The sequence below is a fragment of the Castor canadensis genome, chromosome 9, assembly GCF_047511655.1.
Source record: "Castor canadensis chromosome 9, mCasCan1.hap1v2, whole genome shotgun sequence".
NCBI classification, from domain to species: Eukaryota; Metazoa; Chordata; class Mammalia; order Rodentia; family Castoridae; genus Castor; species Castor canadensis.
Window position 1 is genome coordinate 154,940,022 of NC_133394.1, and position 13,681 is coordinate 154,953,702.

General features: G+C 58.5%; 1 protein-coding gene across 3 annotated transcripts; it reads left to right on the forward strand.

Moving 5' to 3' along the window:
- Positions 1 to 13,517, forward strand: Dgkq (diacylglycerol kinase theta). 3 transcript variants are annotated; one of them, XM_020175449.2, is made up of 23 exons: positions 1 to 253; positions 2,453 to 2,532; positions 3,616 to 3,715; positions 4,213 to 4,298; positions 4,375 to 4,500; positions 4,776 to 4,929; positions 5,011 to 5,085; positions 5,165 to 5,265; positions 5,379 to 5,614; positions 5,701 to 5,791; positions 5,904 to 5,958; positions 6,195 to 6,256; positions 6,598 to 6,748; positions 7,168 to 7,206; positions 7,824 to 7,939; positions 9,558 to 9,709; positions 9,947 to 10,095; positions 10,208 to 10,386; positions 10,685 to 10,785; positions 10,883 to 11,029; positions 11,134 to 11,245; positions 11,324 to 11,476; positions 11,832 to 13,517. In XM_020175449.2, exons 1-23 carry the CDS (start codon positions 1 to 3, stop codon positions 11,931 to 11,933), a joined length of 2,820 nt encoding a protein of 939 aa, XP_020031038.1. In that variant the 3' UTR covers positions 11,934 to 13,517. The 3 variants fall into 3 exon arrangements, with proteins under 3 accessions (XP_020031038.1, XP_073898881.1, XP_073898882.1); XM_074042780.1 differs by lacking the exon at positions 7,168 to 7,206; XM_074042781.1 differs by lacking the exons at positions 10,883 to 11,029; positions 11,134 to 11,245; positions 11,324 to 11,476; positions 11,832 to 13,517 and having other exon boundaries at positions 10,458 to 10,755.
- The last annotated feature ends 164 nt before the right edge of the window (positions 13,518 to 13,681 follow it).

Sequence of the window (13,681 nt, forward strand, 5' to 3'; positions counted from 1 at the left end):
ATGGCGGCGGCGGCCGAGCCCGGGGCGCGCGCCTGGCCGGGCGACGGCTCCCCGCGCCCTGGCAGCCCGGCCTGCAGTCCCGTGCTGGGCGCCAGAGGCCGCGCACGCCCGGGCTCGGGGCCAGAACGGACTGGCAGAACCACGGGCTCCGCCGCGCCGGGCCACAGCTTCCGCAAGGTGACGCTCACCAAGCCCACCTTCTGCCACCTCTGCTCCGACTTCATCTGGGGGCTGGCCGGCTTTTTGTGCGACGGTGAGCGCCCGCCCCGCGGCCCGAGGCCGTACCCCAGAGCTCCTGCCCTCGCGGCGGGGACACGGCCCTGATCTTTGAGCGTTGCTTTTCCCGGCAGTGGCCTCGGGGACAGGCCCGTGGACAGGACCTCCCTCTGGAGGTGACGCCTTCTCTTCCGGGGGTGTGGGATTAGGGGTGACCCCTTGCGTGTGTCGCCAGGCCCCTTAGGGGTGGTAGCAGTGTCACCAGAGCAGCAGCTCTATGGTTGGGGTCCAGTGGGGCTGCGTGAGGCAGGGTGACTTATCCGGGCAGCGCAGAGCCTAGGGATAGAGCCATCTGGCCTGAGGCAAGTGGGACCTCTGGGGTCCATGTCTGGCTTCTGAGGCTCCTAAGCAGGAGTGGCCAAGCAGGGCTGACCTGGGCCAAGGGTCCTGGTCATTTTTGTCCTGAGGAATGTAGCTCTTCCCAGCTGCGTGGAGAACCTGGGCCCTTCTCCCAGGTGTGGCATGTTCCAACACGGTTCTCACCCAGCTGTCAAGCCGGCCAGGCTGGGCCCAAGTGTCCCACCCTCCTCTGCTGGGTGCTTCCATGGCTAGCACCTTTTCTTGTCCTTCCTCCTGCAGGCAGGCAGGCCCTGGAGCCCACAGCCCAGACAGTGTAGGGCTAATGTACTTCTGTCCTGGCCAGGTGGGGCCAGCTGAAGAGCCTCTACCCTGCTCAGAGAGACCACTTTTTTCTCTGGGGCGGTAGCACTCAGGCCAGACCCAATCACACAGGGATGCTGTCTGCTAGCAGAAATGGTATGGTTGTCTTGACTCCCAGGGCTGACCAGCTGATATACAGGGTTGTCCCTTCAGATTGGAACAATTATATGGCCCTATTTACCCTCTGGGAGTGTCTGGGGTTCCACGGAGGTGCAGGCTGAGTCAGCTCCAGATCCAAGGCTAGACCTCAGGACCTCATGTACAGGTGAGAGGTAGGAAAGGCAAGGCAGGGCAGGGCTGCAGGTAGAAGACTAGACCACTGGATTCACTGCACAGGTGAAAGACATAGGAGGCAGAGCTCCAGGTCTTAATCTAGTCCATGTAGAGGTAAAAGGCCGTGAAGGTAAACTACAGGTCTGAGGGTAGACTCGGGATCCCTGTAGAGGTGAATGATATGAAGTCTAAAGCTAGTCTCCAGGTTCTCTCACAAGTGTGACCTCCCTGGGGCAGTAGGTCTGCATGGTCAGGAGCCCCTATAGTCCTGGGGCAAAGCAGCCCATTGAGGGGCTGGCCTGGTGCTCAGACAATGATGGCAGATTCCCTCCTGAGCAGTGTCCATGGAGAGTGAGCTGAGATTCATGCAAACAGGGCCTGGCAAGGGTGTGGGAAGCAGAGGCCCTTCCCCCTGCAGGAGCACCCAAAGCGTGGGGGTGTTGGGAGGCAGAGGAGGCAGCTGGCTGTACCTTCAAGGTGGAATGCGTGGGGTGCCCTGGGAGAGACTCCTATTGGGTATGTGATCTTCCTCCTCAACTCCCACTTCTCTCTTCAGACCCCAGCTGCCCTCCAGAAATTTTTCTGGGGCACCCATTGAAGAGCTTCTGTCCTTCCCTTATAGGACTGAGGTGGCCAGGATTGTAACAGGCAGGGGGTGCCAACTGGAACCCTGTGGGTGAGCAGTGTCACCCCAGCTAGTCTTGGCAATCATGCTCCTCTGTCCCTGCAGCCTGTCCATCCTGTCCTACTGAATGGTGGGGAGGCCATTCCCATCCCCCACCCCCAGCTGCCCTCATCGTGGAGTCAGTTGGCAGCACCATGTTTCCTGTCCTCATCCACAGGATCTTACAGCCAGGGTCTGGTGCTATGGCCATCCTGGAAGATGAATGTGCCTTGTTGTCCTGAGAGTGGCCCCTGTCCCTCACATGTAGGCCCTTTCCTTTGTTCCTGTAACCACCCCTGGGGCAGATCACTGAGGCACCAAAGGCAGTGTGCACTAAGTGCTGGCTGGGCGGGAGGGGCCAGGCAGCACCTCAGCCAGCAGTGTGCTCATGAGGCTGCAATGACTGACTGGCCCAGGGCAGGAACTTTTCCCATCAGCACTGGCAGAATGGCCCTCTTCTGACTGGCACCAAACCTTGATGTGGGATGCTGGTGCCCCACTGTGGTCCTTGGCCCTGCTGGCCAAGACTGAGCTCCAGTCTCCTGGGCTGAATAGACTGATGTGGCTCTCCTCCCACAGTCTGCAACTTTATGTCTCATGAGAAGTGCCTGAAGCAGGTGAAGACTCCATGCACGAGCGTCGTGCCCAGCCTGGTGCGGGTGAGTGTGGAGGGCAGCGCGTGTGACTCTAATGGGTCCAAGTGCTGACCCCTGACTGTCCTTCGTGTTAGTTTAGGAAGCAAAGGGCTGACTATTCCATCAGTTGTCAGCCTTGCCCACTGCACACTGGGGCCCCACCACCTCCCAATTTGCCTGCCTTCTTTCCTCCATGTTCTGGGAAATGGGACCTACCTTCTGGTGCAGTGGTGGGCAGAGTCCAGGGCATGTGGCCGTGTGACATGGGCTCATGTGTTGCAGGTAAGGGGAGATGAGGCCAGCTTGTGAACCTGCACTGAACCGTGTCTGGCTACGCTGTCTGCCCTGCAGTGTTTGATGTTGTGTTGGGGACTTTTCGTTAACAGATGCGAGGGCAGAAGGATGCTGTTCCTGGTGGTCGTTGGCATCCTCAGGATGCCTGGATGGCCAGGGTGGTCCCTCCTGTGGACATCCTGAGGCTGCGGTTTTCTAATGTTGATCTTTTTTTTTTTTTTGCTTTACTAAATTTTAAAAAGACAAGTATGATTTCAAAATACACATGATGATGATTTAGAGGATATAAATATTTATAAAGAAAATAGAAACCACCCATCATTCTGGCATGCCAACCATTGCCATTTTAGTGTGCAGAATTTTTGTTTGTTCTCATTGTACATATTTTAACTTAAGCATCAGGATAAGGACAAGGGTCAGAGTGAAGACCTCATGCCTTCCCCATCTGCTCTTAGAGAAAGGCAGTGTGACACTGCATATTCACAGTCCTTGTGGCCTGATTGCCTTCCAGAGGGCAGACATAGGGGTTGTCAGGAGCCCCTACATCCGGGCAGATAGGTGCCTGGCAGTTGAAAGCCTTGCTGGTCTATGGAGGGAAATGTGGATGGCAGGTGAGCCTCTTGCATCTGTGCTCACATGACTGTGGGAGTGAAGTTATAGTGACCCGCTCTGCTCAAGCAGTCCCCTGCAGGCAGCCTGGGTTGGTCTCTACAGAGAGTGGCAGGTAGACCCTAGGCCAGTGCATTCAGGGAAGCGAGAGTGAGGGTGCAGGACCAGGCAGGCCCAGTTCCAAAGCTTGCTCTGCCCCTGCAGGTTCCTGTAGCTCACTGCTTCGGCCCCCGTGGACTCTATAAGCGCAAGTTCTGTGGGGTCTGTCGGAAGGGCCTGGAGGTACCTGCGTTCCGCTGTGAAGGTACCACTGGGCCCTGGTGGCCCTCTTGGGTCTGAGTCCCTCACCCAGAGGCCTGGACGCTGCTGCCCATGATAGTCAAGCCCTCCCCTGCCTGTGGTTTATCAGGGGCAAGGGTGGGAGGTGCAGGGCTGACTTGGGTCACAGGGGTGCACTGGGTAGGGACCTGTTAGGCTAAAGGGAGGCAGGGTTCCAGGTGGCAGTGGTTGGGGTTGGGACCCAGCCCCAGTGGGAGGTTGTGAGAGGCCTCTAACCCTGCCCAACCCCCAGTGTGAGAGCCAGGCCCAAGTGGCCCAGCCCTCCCCCACCTGTGGTTTGTCAGGGGCATAGGTGGGAGGTGCAGGGCTGGCCCAGGGAGCTTGGGCCACAGGAGTGCACTAGGCAGGGAGCTGTTAGATTGTTAGGCTAAAGGAAGTGGGGTTCCAGGTGGCAGGAATTGGGGTCGGGCCCCAGCCCCAGTGGGAGGTCGCGAGAGGCCCCTAACCCTACCCACCCCCCAGTGTGTGAGCTGCACGTTCACCCCGACTGTGTGCCATTCGCCTGCAGCGACTGTCGCCAGTGCCACCAGGATGGGCACCAGGACCATGTGAGTGCACAGGTGCCCAGATGTGAGCAAAGGGGGGGAGTGGCAAGCCGAGCCACTGACTGCCCCCCCTCCCTAGGACACCTACCAGCACCACTGGCGGGAGGGGAACCTGCCTTCTGGTGCACGGTGTGAGGTCTGCAGGAAGACGTGTGGCTCCTCAGATGTGCTTGCTGGTGTGCGCTGCGAGTGGTGTGGGATCCAGGTGGGTGCAGGGATGGGATGGGAAGGGAGACGGGTCTCTGGGGGTGGAGCAAGAGCGGTACGGAGTCTAGATGGAGGTCCAGGTGTGTGTGGGGGGGTCCATTGATCACCTGCATTGTGTTGTTTTCCCAGTGGGTGGGGGAATCCCCCATCTGGGCCCGTGTGGCACCTGCCTGGCTCCTGTGTGCCATCCGTGTGGGTGCTCAGCACCTTCTGGTGGAGGCACAGTGGTCCAGCTTCCTGCCCAGGTGCCTGGATCATACCGCCTTCTCCCAGGCCCACTCAGTGTGCTCCGCTGTGCTTGCACCCGAGTGCTCATTTGGACGCCTGCGCTCCATGGTGCTGCCTCCTACCTGTGTGCGCCTGTTGTCCCGCAACTTCAGCAAAATGCATTGCTTCCGCATCCCTGAGACCGCTGGCCCGGAACCAGGTGAGGTGGGGTTGGGTTGGGTTGGATGTGTGCCCTGGGCTGGGGTAGGAACTGGCTGTGAGGTCCTTGTCCATGCTGCAGGTGATGGAGAAGACAGCCTGGATGGAAGTGCTGCCACAGGCCCTAGCAGAGAGACGCTGGCAGCTCTGGACTCCAGTGAGTGCCTCTTTGAGCCACCACCCCATCCCCATCTGTTCCAACCCCTTGGATTCTCAGCTGCTTCCCCCTGGCCCAGGCAAGCAGACCCTGAAGATCTTTGATGGTAATGATACCATGAGGAGAAACCAGTTCCGCCTGGTCACACTTCCCCGCCTGGCCAGCAGCCAGGAGGTGCTGGTAAGAGGGAGCCTATAGGTGGGGGCTAGGGTGTCTGCGAGGCCGGCCCCCCCCACTTGGCCCCTCACACCTCCCCTCCCCTACTTTCTCCCTCACCTGACCCCACACTGTAGGAGGTGGCACTACGGGCCTACTATATCAGCGAGGACCCTCAGGACTTTGAGCTACAGGCACTGCCCCTGCCCCCACTGACTGGCGATGCCCAGGCCCCGGGGAAGGCCGGGAGTAATGGGACCACTGAGGAGGGCAGCAGAGGCTCTGGGCCCCGAGAGCCCACTCCTGAGGCCTGGGTCATCCGGGCTTTGCCTCGTGCCCAGGAGGTCCTTAAGATCTATCCTGGCTGGCTCAAGTGAGACCCAAGACTCAGGGTCTGTTGGGTGGGGGGGGGGGTAGGTGGGGGACTCAGAGCCTGAGCTCTGAGCCTGTCCCCTACAGGGTGGGTGTGGCCTACGTGTCCATCCGTGTGACCCCACAGAGCACAGCACGGGCTGTGGTGCTAGAGGTCCTCCCGCTGTTTGGACGACAGGTATGTACTCTAGGCTTGCCCAGTTCTACCCAGTGGGGCAAACCACTGTCCTTGGGGGTGTCCTTGGGTGAGGGGTTAGCCCCAGGCCTGACACCCCATCCCTGCTGCACAGGCTGAGGATCCTGAGAGCTTCCAGCTGGTTGAGGTGCTCATGGGCAGTAGGCAAGGTGAGTGGGCAGTTCGGGTGGTGTTCCTCTGGTCACTGTACATAGCTGGGACCTGGGCCTGCTGCCTCAGGAGCCCCTGTGGGGGTGTTAACAGCACATTAGGGCCAGCCTCTGCACTTCCAGCCAGTATCCACTGGTCCTTCCTGCATCCCCACATGCCCTGGGGTCTCAGAAGCTGTTGCAGAGGTGAGGAGAAAGAAGCCCAGTGCTGATGGCTGTGCCTCTCAATCCTGCAGTCCAGCGGACAGTGCTGGCAGATGAGGAGCCCCTACTAGACTGGCTTCGGGACATCCGACAGGTCAGTGGATGTGGACAGCAGCCTCCAGGGAGCTGCTAGCCCTGAGCAACAGCCTCATCCCCACAGAGGAGTGTCTCTCCCTAGACCCTGCGTCTTCCCCACAGTGCAACTGATAGCCCTGGCAGGCAGTGGCCTTCATTACATGTCATGTGTCCCCAGCAAGGAGGCCTTAAGCCTCAGACTGCCTTAGTTCCCTGAGAGGTGGGCTGGGCTCCTTCCTTCTGGTTCTGTCTTAGTTCAATCTGGGGGAATCTTCCCAGTGCCCCTGGGGTGGGCAAGGAGGATGGAGGAACTGGTGTTGGCAGTGCTGTCCAGAATCCCACATCCCCTTTTACCCACAGACATCTGTGCGCCAGGTGAGCCAGACGCGGTTCTACGTGACTGAGAGCAGGACAGTGGCCCCACATATCTCCCTGCTCGTGGGTGGTCTACCACCTGGCTTGTCCCCCCAGGAGTACAGAAACCTGCTGCACGAGGCCATGGCCATCAAAGGTGTGACCCTGGGCCGGCCAGGGATACTGGCTGGGTTTGGGTTCTGACTAAGGGCTGTGATGCTGAATCTGGGTCTGAATCTGGGCTGTGATGCTGAATCTGCCTCCCCATGCGCCATCTGAACCCCAAGCTCAGTTTGCACTCCAGGCCCAGCCCACACATCACCACCTCTGAGGGGCTTCTGGCCTTTTCTGTGGTTGTCCCCCAAAGTTTCTGGTATCTGCTGCTCCTTCTGGGTGTCCCTGTGCCTTCAGGGGCCAGGGACCCTGTTCTGGAGTAGGTCCTCCCTGTGGGGCTGCCCCCAGAGGTTTGGCAGGGGCTGCCTGGGGTAAGCTGTGTCCTGGATATGAACACTCAGAATGGGAGGCTGGGCCTGGGCTTCAGCACTGTGCACCCCTGACCGAAACCTGTCTGTGCAGCCGCTGTGGTGTCCGTGAGTCACGTCTACCCCTCCCAAGGTGAGTTGCCACCCCGAAGGACATTCCTGGGGTGGAGTAGAACAGCCCACCTTTTCTCCCTCCTTTAGAGCTTGCTTCTTTCTGCAAGAGCTGTGCTTCAGGAAATATGCCTGGTTTTGCTTCTTGTCCACGTCCAGTGCTTTTGCTAAGATGTGGCTGAGGCTCACCTGTTTTTCTCCAAACCCTGTTCTGCATCTGCTGTTCGGGAAGGTTTCAGAAACACCATCATCCTCTTCTACCAGCATGCCCCAGGACAGGCACACACCTGCAGTGCTCATAGCCTGTTCCTGGATGTGAGGATGGTGGTGAGGGGTATGGGCCTCACTGCCCATTGCTGGGTACAGAGCCCAGCTTTCCTTAGAAGTACCCCTTGGGGATCCACAGGGTACACCCTGCAGATGGCACTTTTGGTGGACTTATCTGAGCTGGCTGTGGTCAGAATCAGGGCTGGTACATGTGGTGCAGACCCTGCCTAGGTGTCCTGTGGGCAGGGTGCACAGAACAGACCTTGCCCTACATATGGGGGGAGGGGTGCACAGGATAGGCCCCACCCTGGGCACTGTGGGAGTGGGGTACACAGGACATCTGTGCCCTGAGCCACTTCCCACCTGTTGCAGGTGCAGTGGTGCTCGATGTCACTTGCTTTGCGGAGGCTGAGCGGCTGTACATGCTGGCCAGGGACACAGCTGTGCATGGCCGTCTGTTGACCGCACTGGTGCTCCCAGATGTGCTGGTAAGTGGCAGTTCCAAGGCCAGCTTCTCAATCCCCCAGGGGCTGGCACAGATGGCTCTCCTCCTTCATCTTCCTTAAGTTTTGGGGGCTGGTAGGTGCCCTCTTGGTCTCACCTTACAATAGTCAAAGAGGGACAAGGCTGGTAGGTTTACACCAAAGATTGGTCAGATATGGTCAGAGGGTCAGTGCTTGTTTGAGGCTTCCCAGTGGGTGAGATCTGCTGCTTGGAGTCAGGGTTCACTGTCCACTCTGGACCCCGAGGCTTCTACCCTGTAGAGAGGGCCACAGGACACAGCTGCCAGCTGCACAGACACATGTTCCCACAGTGTCCACCTCACTAAGGCCCAGAGTGCACATGTGCCAGCATCCTACACACCTCTGTCCTCTCTGATTATCATACCACCCTCACTCCTGTCCGGGTGGACTTGGGTTCCTGCTCCGTGCCTAGGGCCACCTGTGGCCAGTAGGTGGAGCTGCCTGACTTTGGATGGCCCTTAGGACCTGACTGGGTAGTGCAGGAAGAGAGGCATTCAGCACGCAGTGCAGGGTGGGAGCACTGTTGTGGACATGATTCGTAGGGGCTGGATCCAGTCCTGTCCTGCACACTGTACCCACCCGAGGCTCCTAGGGCCTTTGCAGGTGTGCGTGTCTGCTTGAACCCTGACCCCAGACCCAAATCCAGGAGAATCAGAATTAGAGCAGAATGAGTTTGGGGTCTGTGGTTGGGATAGGTGATGCCTATGGGTTCCTTCTGCTCACTTGGTCAGGGAAGATAGGTATCTGCATGGCCTGAGGATACAGCCCCTAAAGGTCAGGGATCCCTGACCCTGGCCTTACTTACTCCATGCAGAGCTGGGTGTGAGGCCAACACTCACTTTCTCTCCTGTCAGTGAGTAGGTATGTGTCGAGCACAGGTGGTTTTGCTGCCAGTGGAACGTTGTGTAGCCGAGTGTGTCCCTGCCCAGCCATGGTCTAGCCCATGTGCCGTCACCCACCTTGTGTCTGTACCCAGCCTGTCTGTCTCTTGTCACCCCACTGTGTTGTAGAGAACCCAGCCAACCTTGTCTAGAATCTTGGGTACTGTCTCTTGGGGTTACATGAGGGGAGATGGATTTTGTCCCAGGGCCGAGGGGAAACATGACTTCCCTGTGAACCACAACCTCTTGGTTGCCATGTGGCAGGTGGGGCTCTGGGAACCACTGGCCTCCAAAGGGTGTGCAGGGCCAGGCCTCACTCAGTCCAGTTGGCTGGCAGTGCCAGGCAGGGTCCTGTGAACTTCCAATCTGGGACTGTGATGGCCAGGTGGGGGTGGGGGGCTCTCTTGATGCACGTCACAGTGGGTACTGCCTTGGCATTTGTACTTAGAGCTCCCAGCAGCCAGCTAGCCCACACCTAGCAGCCAGCAAACAGCCTGTGGGTGACCCTTTCATGGAAAGGGGTATCCTGAGAGGGCAGTAGTAAAGCGGGGATAAGCGTGTGGCTTAACTGGGCCTCTGTGTGACAGCGTAGTCCTGCCTTCCCCACGAGGGCCTGGCCTGCTCAGGGTCTAGTGCTGGACACTGCTTAGCAGCCTCAGGGGCGACCATGGCCCCACCCTAATTCAGCCCCCCACCCTTAGCACCTGAAACTGTCCCCCGACTGCTGCCCCCTCCTCGTGTTTGTGAATCCCAAGAGTGGGGGCCTCAAGGGCCGAGACCTGCTCTGCAGTTTCCGGAAGTTGCTGAACCCACACCAGGTCTTTGAGCTGACCAACGGGGGTCCTCTTCCTGGGTGAGTCTGGGGTCTGCCCAGCATGTGGGAAGGGTACCCCTAGACCTGTCTCACCAGTGGGAACTCCAGTTGGTACTCTGCTGGACTCTATGTGGCTGGAGATGGACAGCTAAAAAGGAAAGGGCTGCCTGGGGCAGGGATGAGCTGGCCCAACCCTACTGTGGGGTCCTGGGCAGCCACTCTTCTGCCTGTGCTGTGCCCATGATGGTGGTGGGACACTTTCTGTCTTCCGTGCAGGTTCCACCTATTCTCCCAGGTGCCCTGCTTCCGGGTGTTGGTGTGTGGTGGGGATGGCACTGTGGGCTGGGTGCTTGCCACCCTGGAGGAGATGCGGCACCGTCTGGCCTGCCCAGAGCCATCTGTGGCCATCCTGCCCCTGGGCACAGGTGAGCTTAGCCACTTGGAGGACAAGGGTCCCGGACCTCTCGCTGCCCCAGGTCTCATGGGTTCTCCATTCCATGGTCGTATGAGAGTCACTTTATTTCACCTGTGTCCTAGGGAATGACCTTGGCCGGGTTCTCCGCTGGGGTGCTGGCTACAGTGGTGAGGACCCATTCTCTGTGCTGGTGTCTGTGGATGAGGCTGATGCTGTGCTTATGGACCGCTGGACCATCCTGCTGGATGCTCAGGAGACTGGTAGTGCAGAGAACAGTGTGGTGGAAGCAGAGCCCCCCAAGGTACCAGTATGGCTCCCACTAGGCTCTTGAATGTGACTTCCCTGTTTGCTAAAATGCTCCCCTCCTTCCAGCCACACCTGAGGCTGCTGGCACCATCTCCACAGATGAGGCTTCGAGGTGCAGAACAGTGGCTGGGCCTGGCTCCAGAACCTGCTGTGCTGTGCTGTGTGCTGTTTTCTCTGAGCACTGTGGCAGGGCAGCCCCAGAAAGGGCAGCTGTGGCAATAGCAGAGTAGAGTTGGGGGCACTCAGGAGTGCCTGGGGGCCAACCAGCATCCTGGTGACACCCTTGTCCCCAGATCGTGCAGATGAGTAACTACTGTGGTATTGGCATTGATGCTGAACTCAGCCTGGACTTCCACCAGGCACGGGAGGAGGAGCCTGGCAAGTTCACAAGCAGGTACTGGAAGGGCAGGGTAGGGGTGGTGGTGGTGGTAACCCCTCTCTGCAAGGCAGCAGCCACCACCTGGTGATGGTGGGTGCACTCCCTCCGGCAGGTTCCACAACAAAGGTGTGTACGTGCGGGTCGGACTGCAGAAGATCAGTCACTCCCGCAGCCTGCACAAGGAGATCCGGCTGCAGGTGGAGCAGCAGGAGGTGGAGCTGCCCAGCATTGAGGGCCTCATCTTTATCAACATCCCCAGGTGTGGGGCTGGGCTCTTGCGGGCTCTGTGGCCTCAGGCCAAGCCCTGGGCCTGTGTCCAGCCTGTGCCTAACCTGTGTGCGCCTCTTCATCCTCTTGGGCCAGCTGGGGCTCGGGGGCTGACCTGTGGGGCTCTGACAGCGATGCAAAGTTTGAGAAGCCACGCATGGATGATGGATTGTTGGAGGTGGTGGGCGTGACAGGTGTTGTCCATATGGTGAGCACCGGTGGGCTGGTAGGTGTGCCCTTGTGGTGTCTCATGGGTCCTACTAAACTCATCTTTCCCCCTGCCTAGGGGCAGGTACAGGGCGGGCTGCGCTCTGGAATCCGCATTGCCCAGGGTTCCTACTTCCGAGTCACACTCCTCAAGGCCACTCCTGTGCAGGTGGATGGGGAGCCCTGGGTTCAGGCTCCAGGGCACATGATCATCTCCGCAGCTGGTCCTAAGGTATATTGGGTATAGCTGAGAACCAAGATGAAGTGGGCCAGGGCTGGGCAGGTTGGAGTGGCCAAGGTGGCCAGGTGAGCCTGGGCCTTCCCTGTGTCCTTGAAGAACATGGGGCCCCGGTGAGGGCAGCCACCTCTTAGAGGGTGTCGTCTTTCAGGGGAGGCAAGCCCCTGGGCCTTGGGGCGAGGACTGAAGGCAGACCTTAGAGGGCTGCAGGCCACACTGGTCAGACAACTTTGCCAGGCCCTTCCCTTTCTGTGTAAGGTACAGCCAAGAGGGCATTAGTCATCCTGGAGTCCCAGGGGCTGTGACCCACATTCGCCCCTCTGAGCTCCCACTCTCTGCCTTGGCACAGGTCCACATGCTGAAGAAAGCCAAGCAGAAGCCCAGGAAGGTCGGAGCTATCAGGGATGCCCGAGTAGACACCTTGCCTTCTCCTGAGGGTGACCCTAAGTAGAGGGGTTGAGATGTTGAGAGGGGTCTGTGCCTGTCCCCCGTTTCTCATCTTCAGTCCTTTTCTGAGTCTGCACACTGGCTGGCCAGCAGGTGGACTTGACTGTGGCCCTAATCATAGCATCTTCTGGGGCCTGGGATGTTCCCCACCCCTTGCCTTCATCCAGTGTCATATGGAAAGGACTGGGCAGGTGGTGACCATTTCTCCCTCAGCATCAGTACCAGTCTGTGTGAAAGGTGGGCGTAGGACTCTGGCTAGCCTGCCCTCTCAGGCCCTGTGAGGCTCCTCAGGCTGGGCCTCACATGGAGAGTAGTAGAACTGACCCCATACTTTGTCAGTCATGGGAAGTTCAGCCCAGACCACTCCTGGGACCCCTCCCCTTCTGCCCTTTCCTCCTCGGAGTCCCTTGAGCCTAGCAGCATTGGATGCAGGCCATCTGGCATCGTTTTGTGTCCCCCAGTCCAATCTGAATGCCCCTTCAGAGCAGCTGGCCCTGTTGGGGCCCCGGGTGTATCCCTAGCCCAGCAGACACAGAATTGCTGCCAGGTCTGTCTTTACCCAGTAGGAGGTGTGGCCAGCCCCTGGCAGGCTGTGGTGACCTCCCTTATTTCTTGGCCTTCACTACAGATGGCAGCTTGGTCCACGGGTGGGCAGTGCTGGCTGTCTTTCCCTAGGCTCTGTGTTGGTGGCCCTGAGGTGACAAGCCACACCTGGGGGAGAGGGGAACCTTTGTCCACCCTGAGGCCAGGTGGGCTTTGGTTTACCCACGAAGCAGCTGGAGTCCCCCATTTAGCCCCTGCAAGGGGACCAGCGGCAGGACTGGGTGGTGATAGGTTGGCGAAAGTGTAAATAACACAACACCTGCCAGTGTGGATGAGTGGCTTTAGTGTCTTCAGACTGTGACTAGCACTTTGTACCTTTGCACACATGCTGCTTGCCAGCCAGTGCCCTGCATTTTTTCCATGTTGGTGTAGAGCCTCCTGCCTAGCTCTGCCAGCGGGCCCTACAAGGGGCACTGTGCCCACCCAGACAGCCCAGTTAGAGATGATGTTTACTCCATGTGCTCAAGAATTCGCTGTCACACCTCAAGCCCTTGGAATGACCAAAAATGAGCAGCCTATGTGGGAAGTGCCAAGATTCCACCCCAAAGAAAGGAACACAAGTCCAGATCTTTCCCCGTTTGCTGGTGCTGGGCTTGCACTACCCTCAGAAGTGGCTGTGCCATACCCCAGGGTGTGTCCTGCCTGGTCTGTAGCCTCCCGGGCTGCCGTGCCACTAAGTACCACCCCTCCTCCGCTTCTGCCAAAACTGCACAAATGCATCTTATCTGTGGTCTCAATGTAGACATTCCTCATGTTTACGTTATTTGTAATCTACAAAACAAATCCTTAGTGGTACAGTTTTTACTTTGATTTCAATCTGCAGGAATTGTCAATTGTGGCCAATGTGGCTTGTCCTCTGTATTTAAGTGAGACTGTCCTCATGTGCAGTACGTCCCTGTACACTGGTCCTCTGTGTATAACTTATCACTACCTGAATGTGACCTAACTTTTATCTGGGACAAATACAGTCTGGGCTTCACTGTTCTGCAGCTGCCTGCCTCTGTCTTTGTCCGGCAACCAATGTGTAAGGAGAGGGCAGACGGACTGGCAGCCCTGCCAGGTGTTTCTGCACGTGGGGAGGTGGTTGGATAGGGGCAGGCAGCCCCTCAAACAGTGGCCTCCCTGCCTAACCAGCCGAGTCTCAGGGAG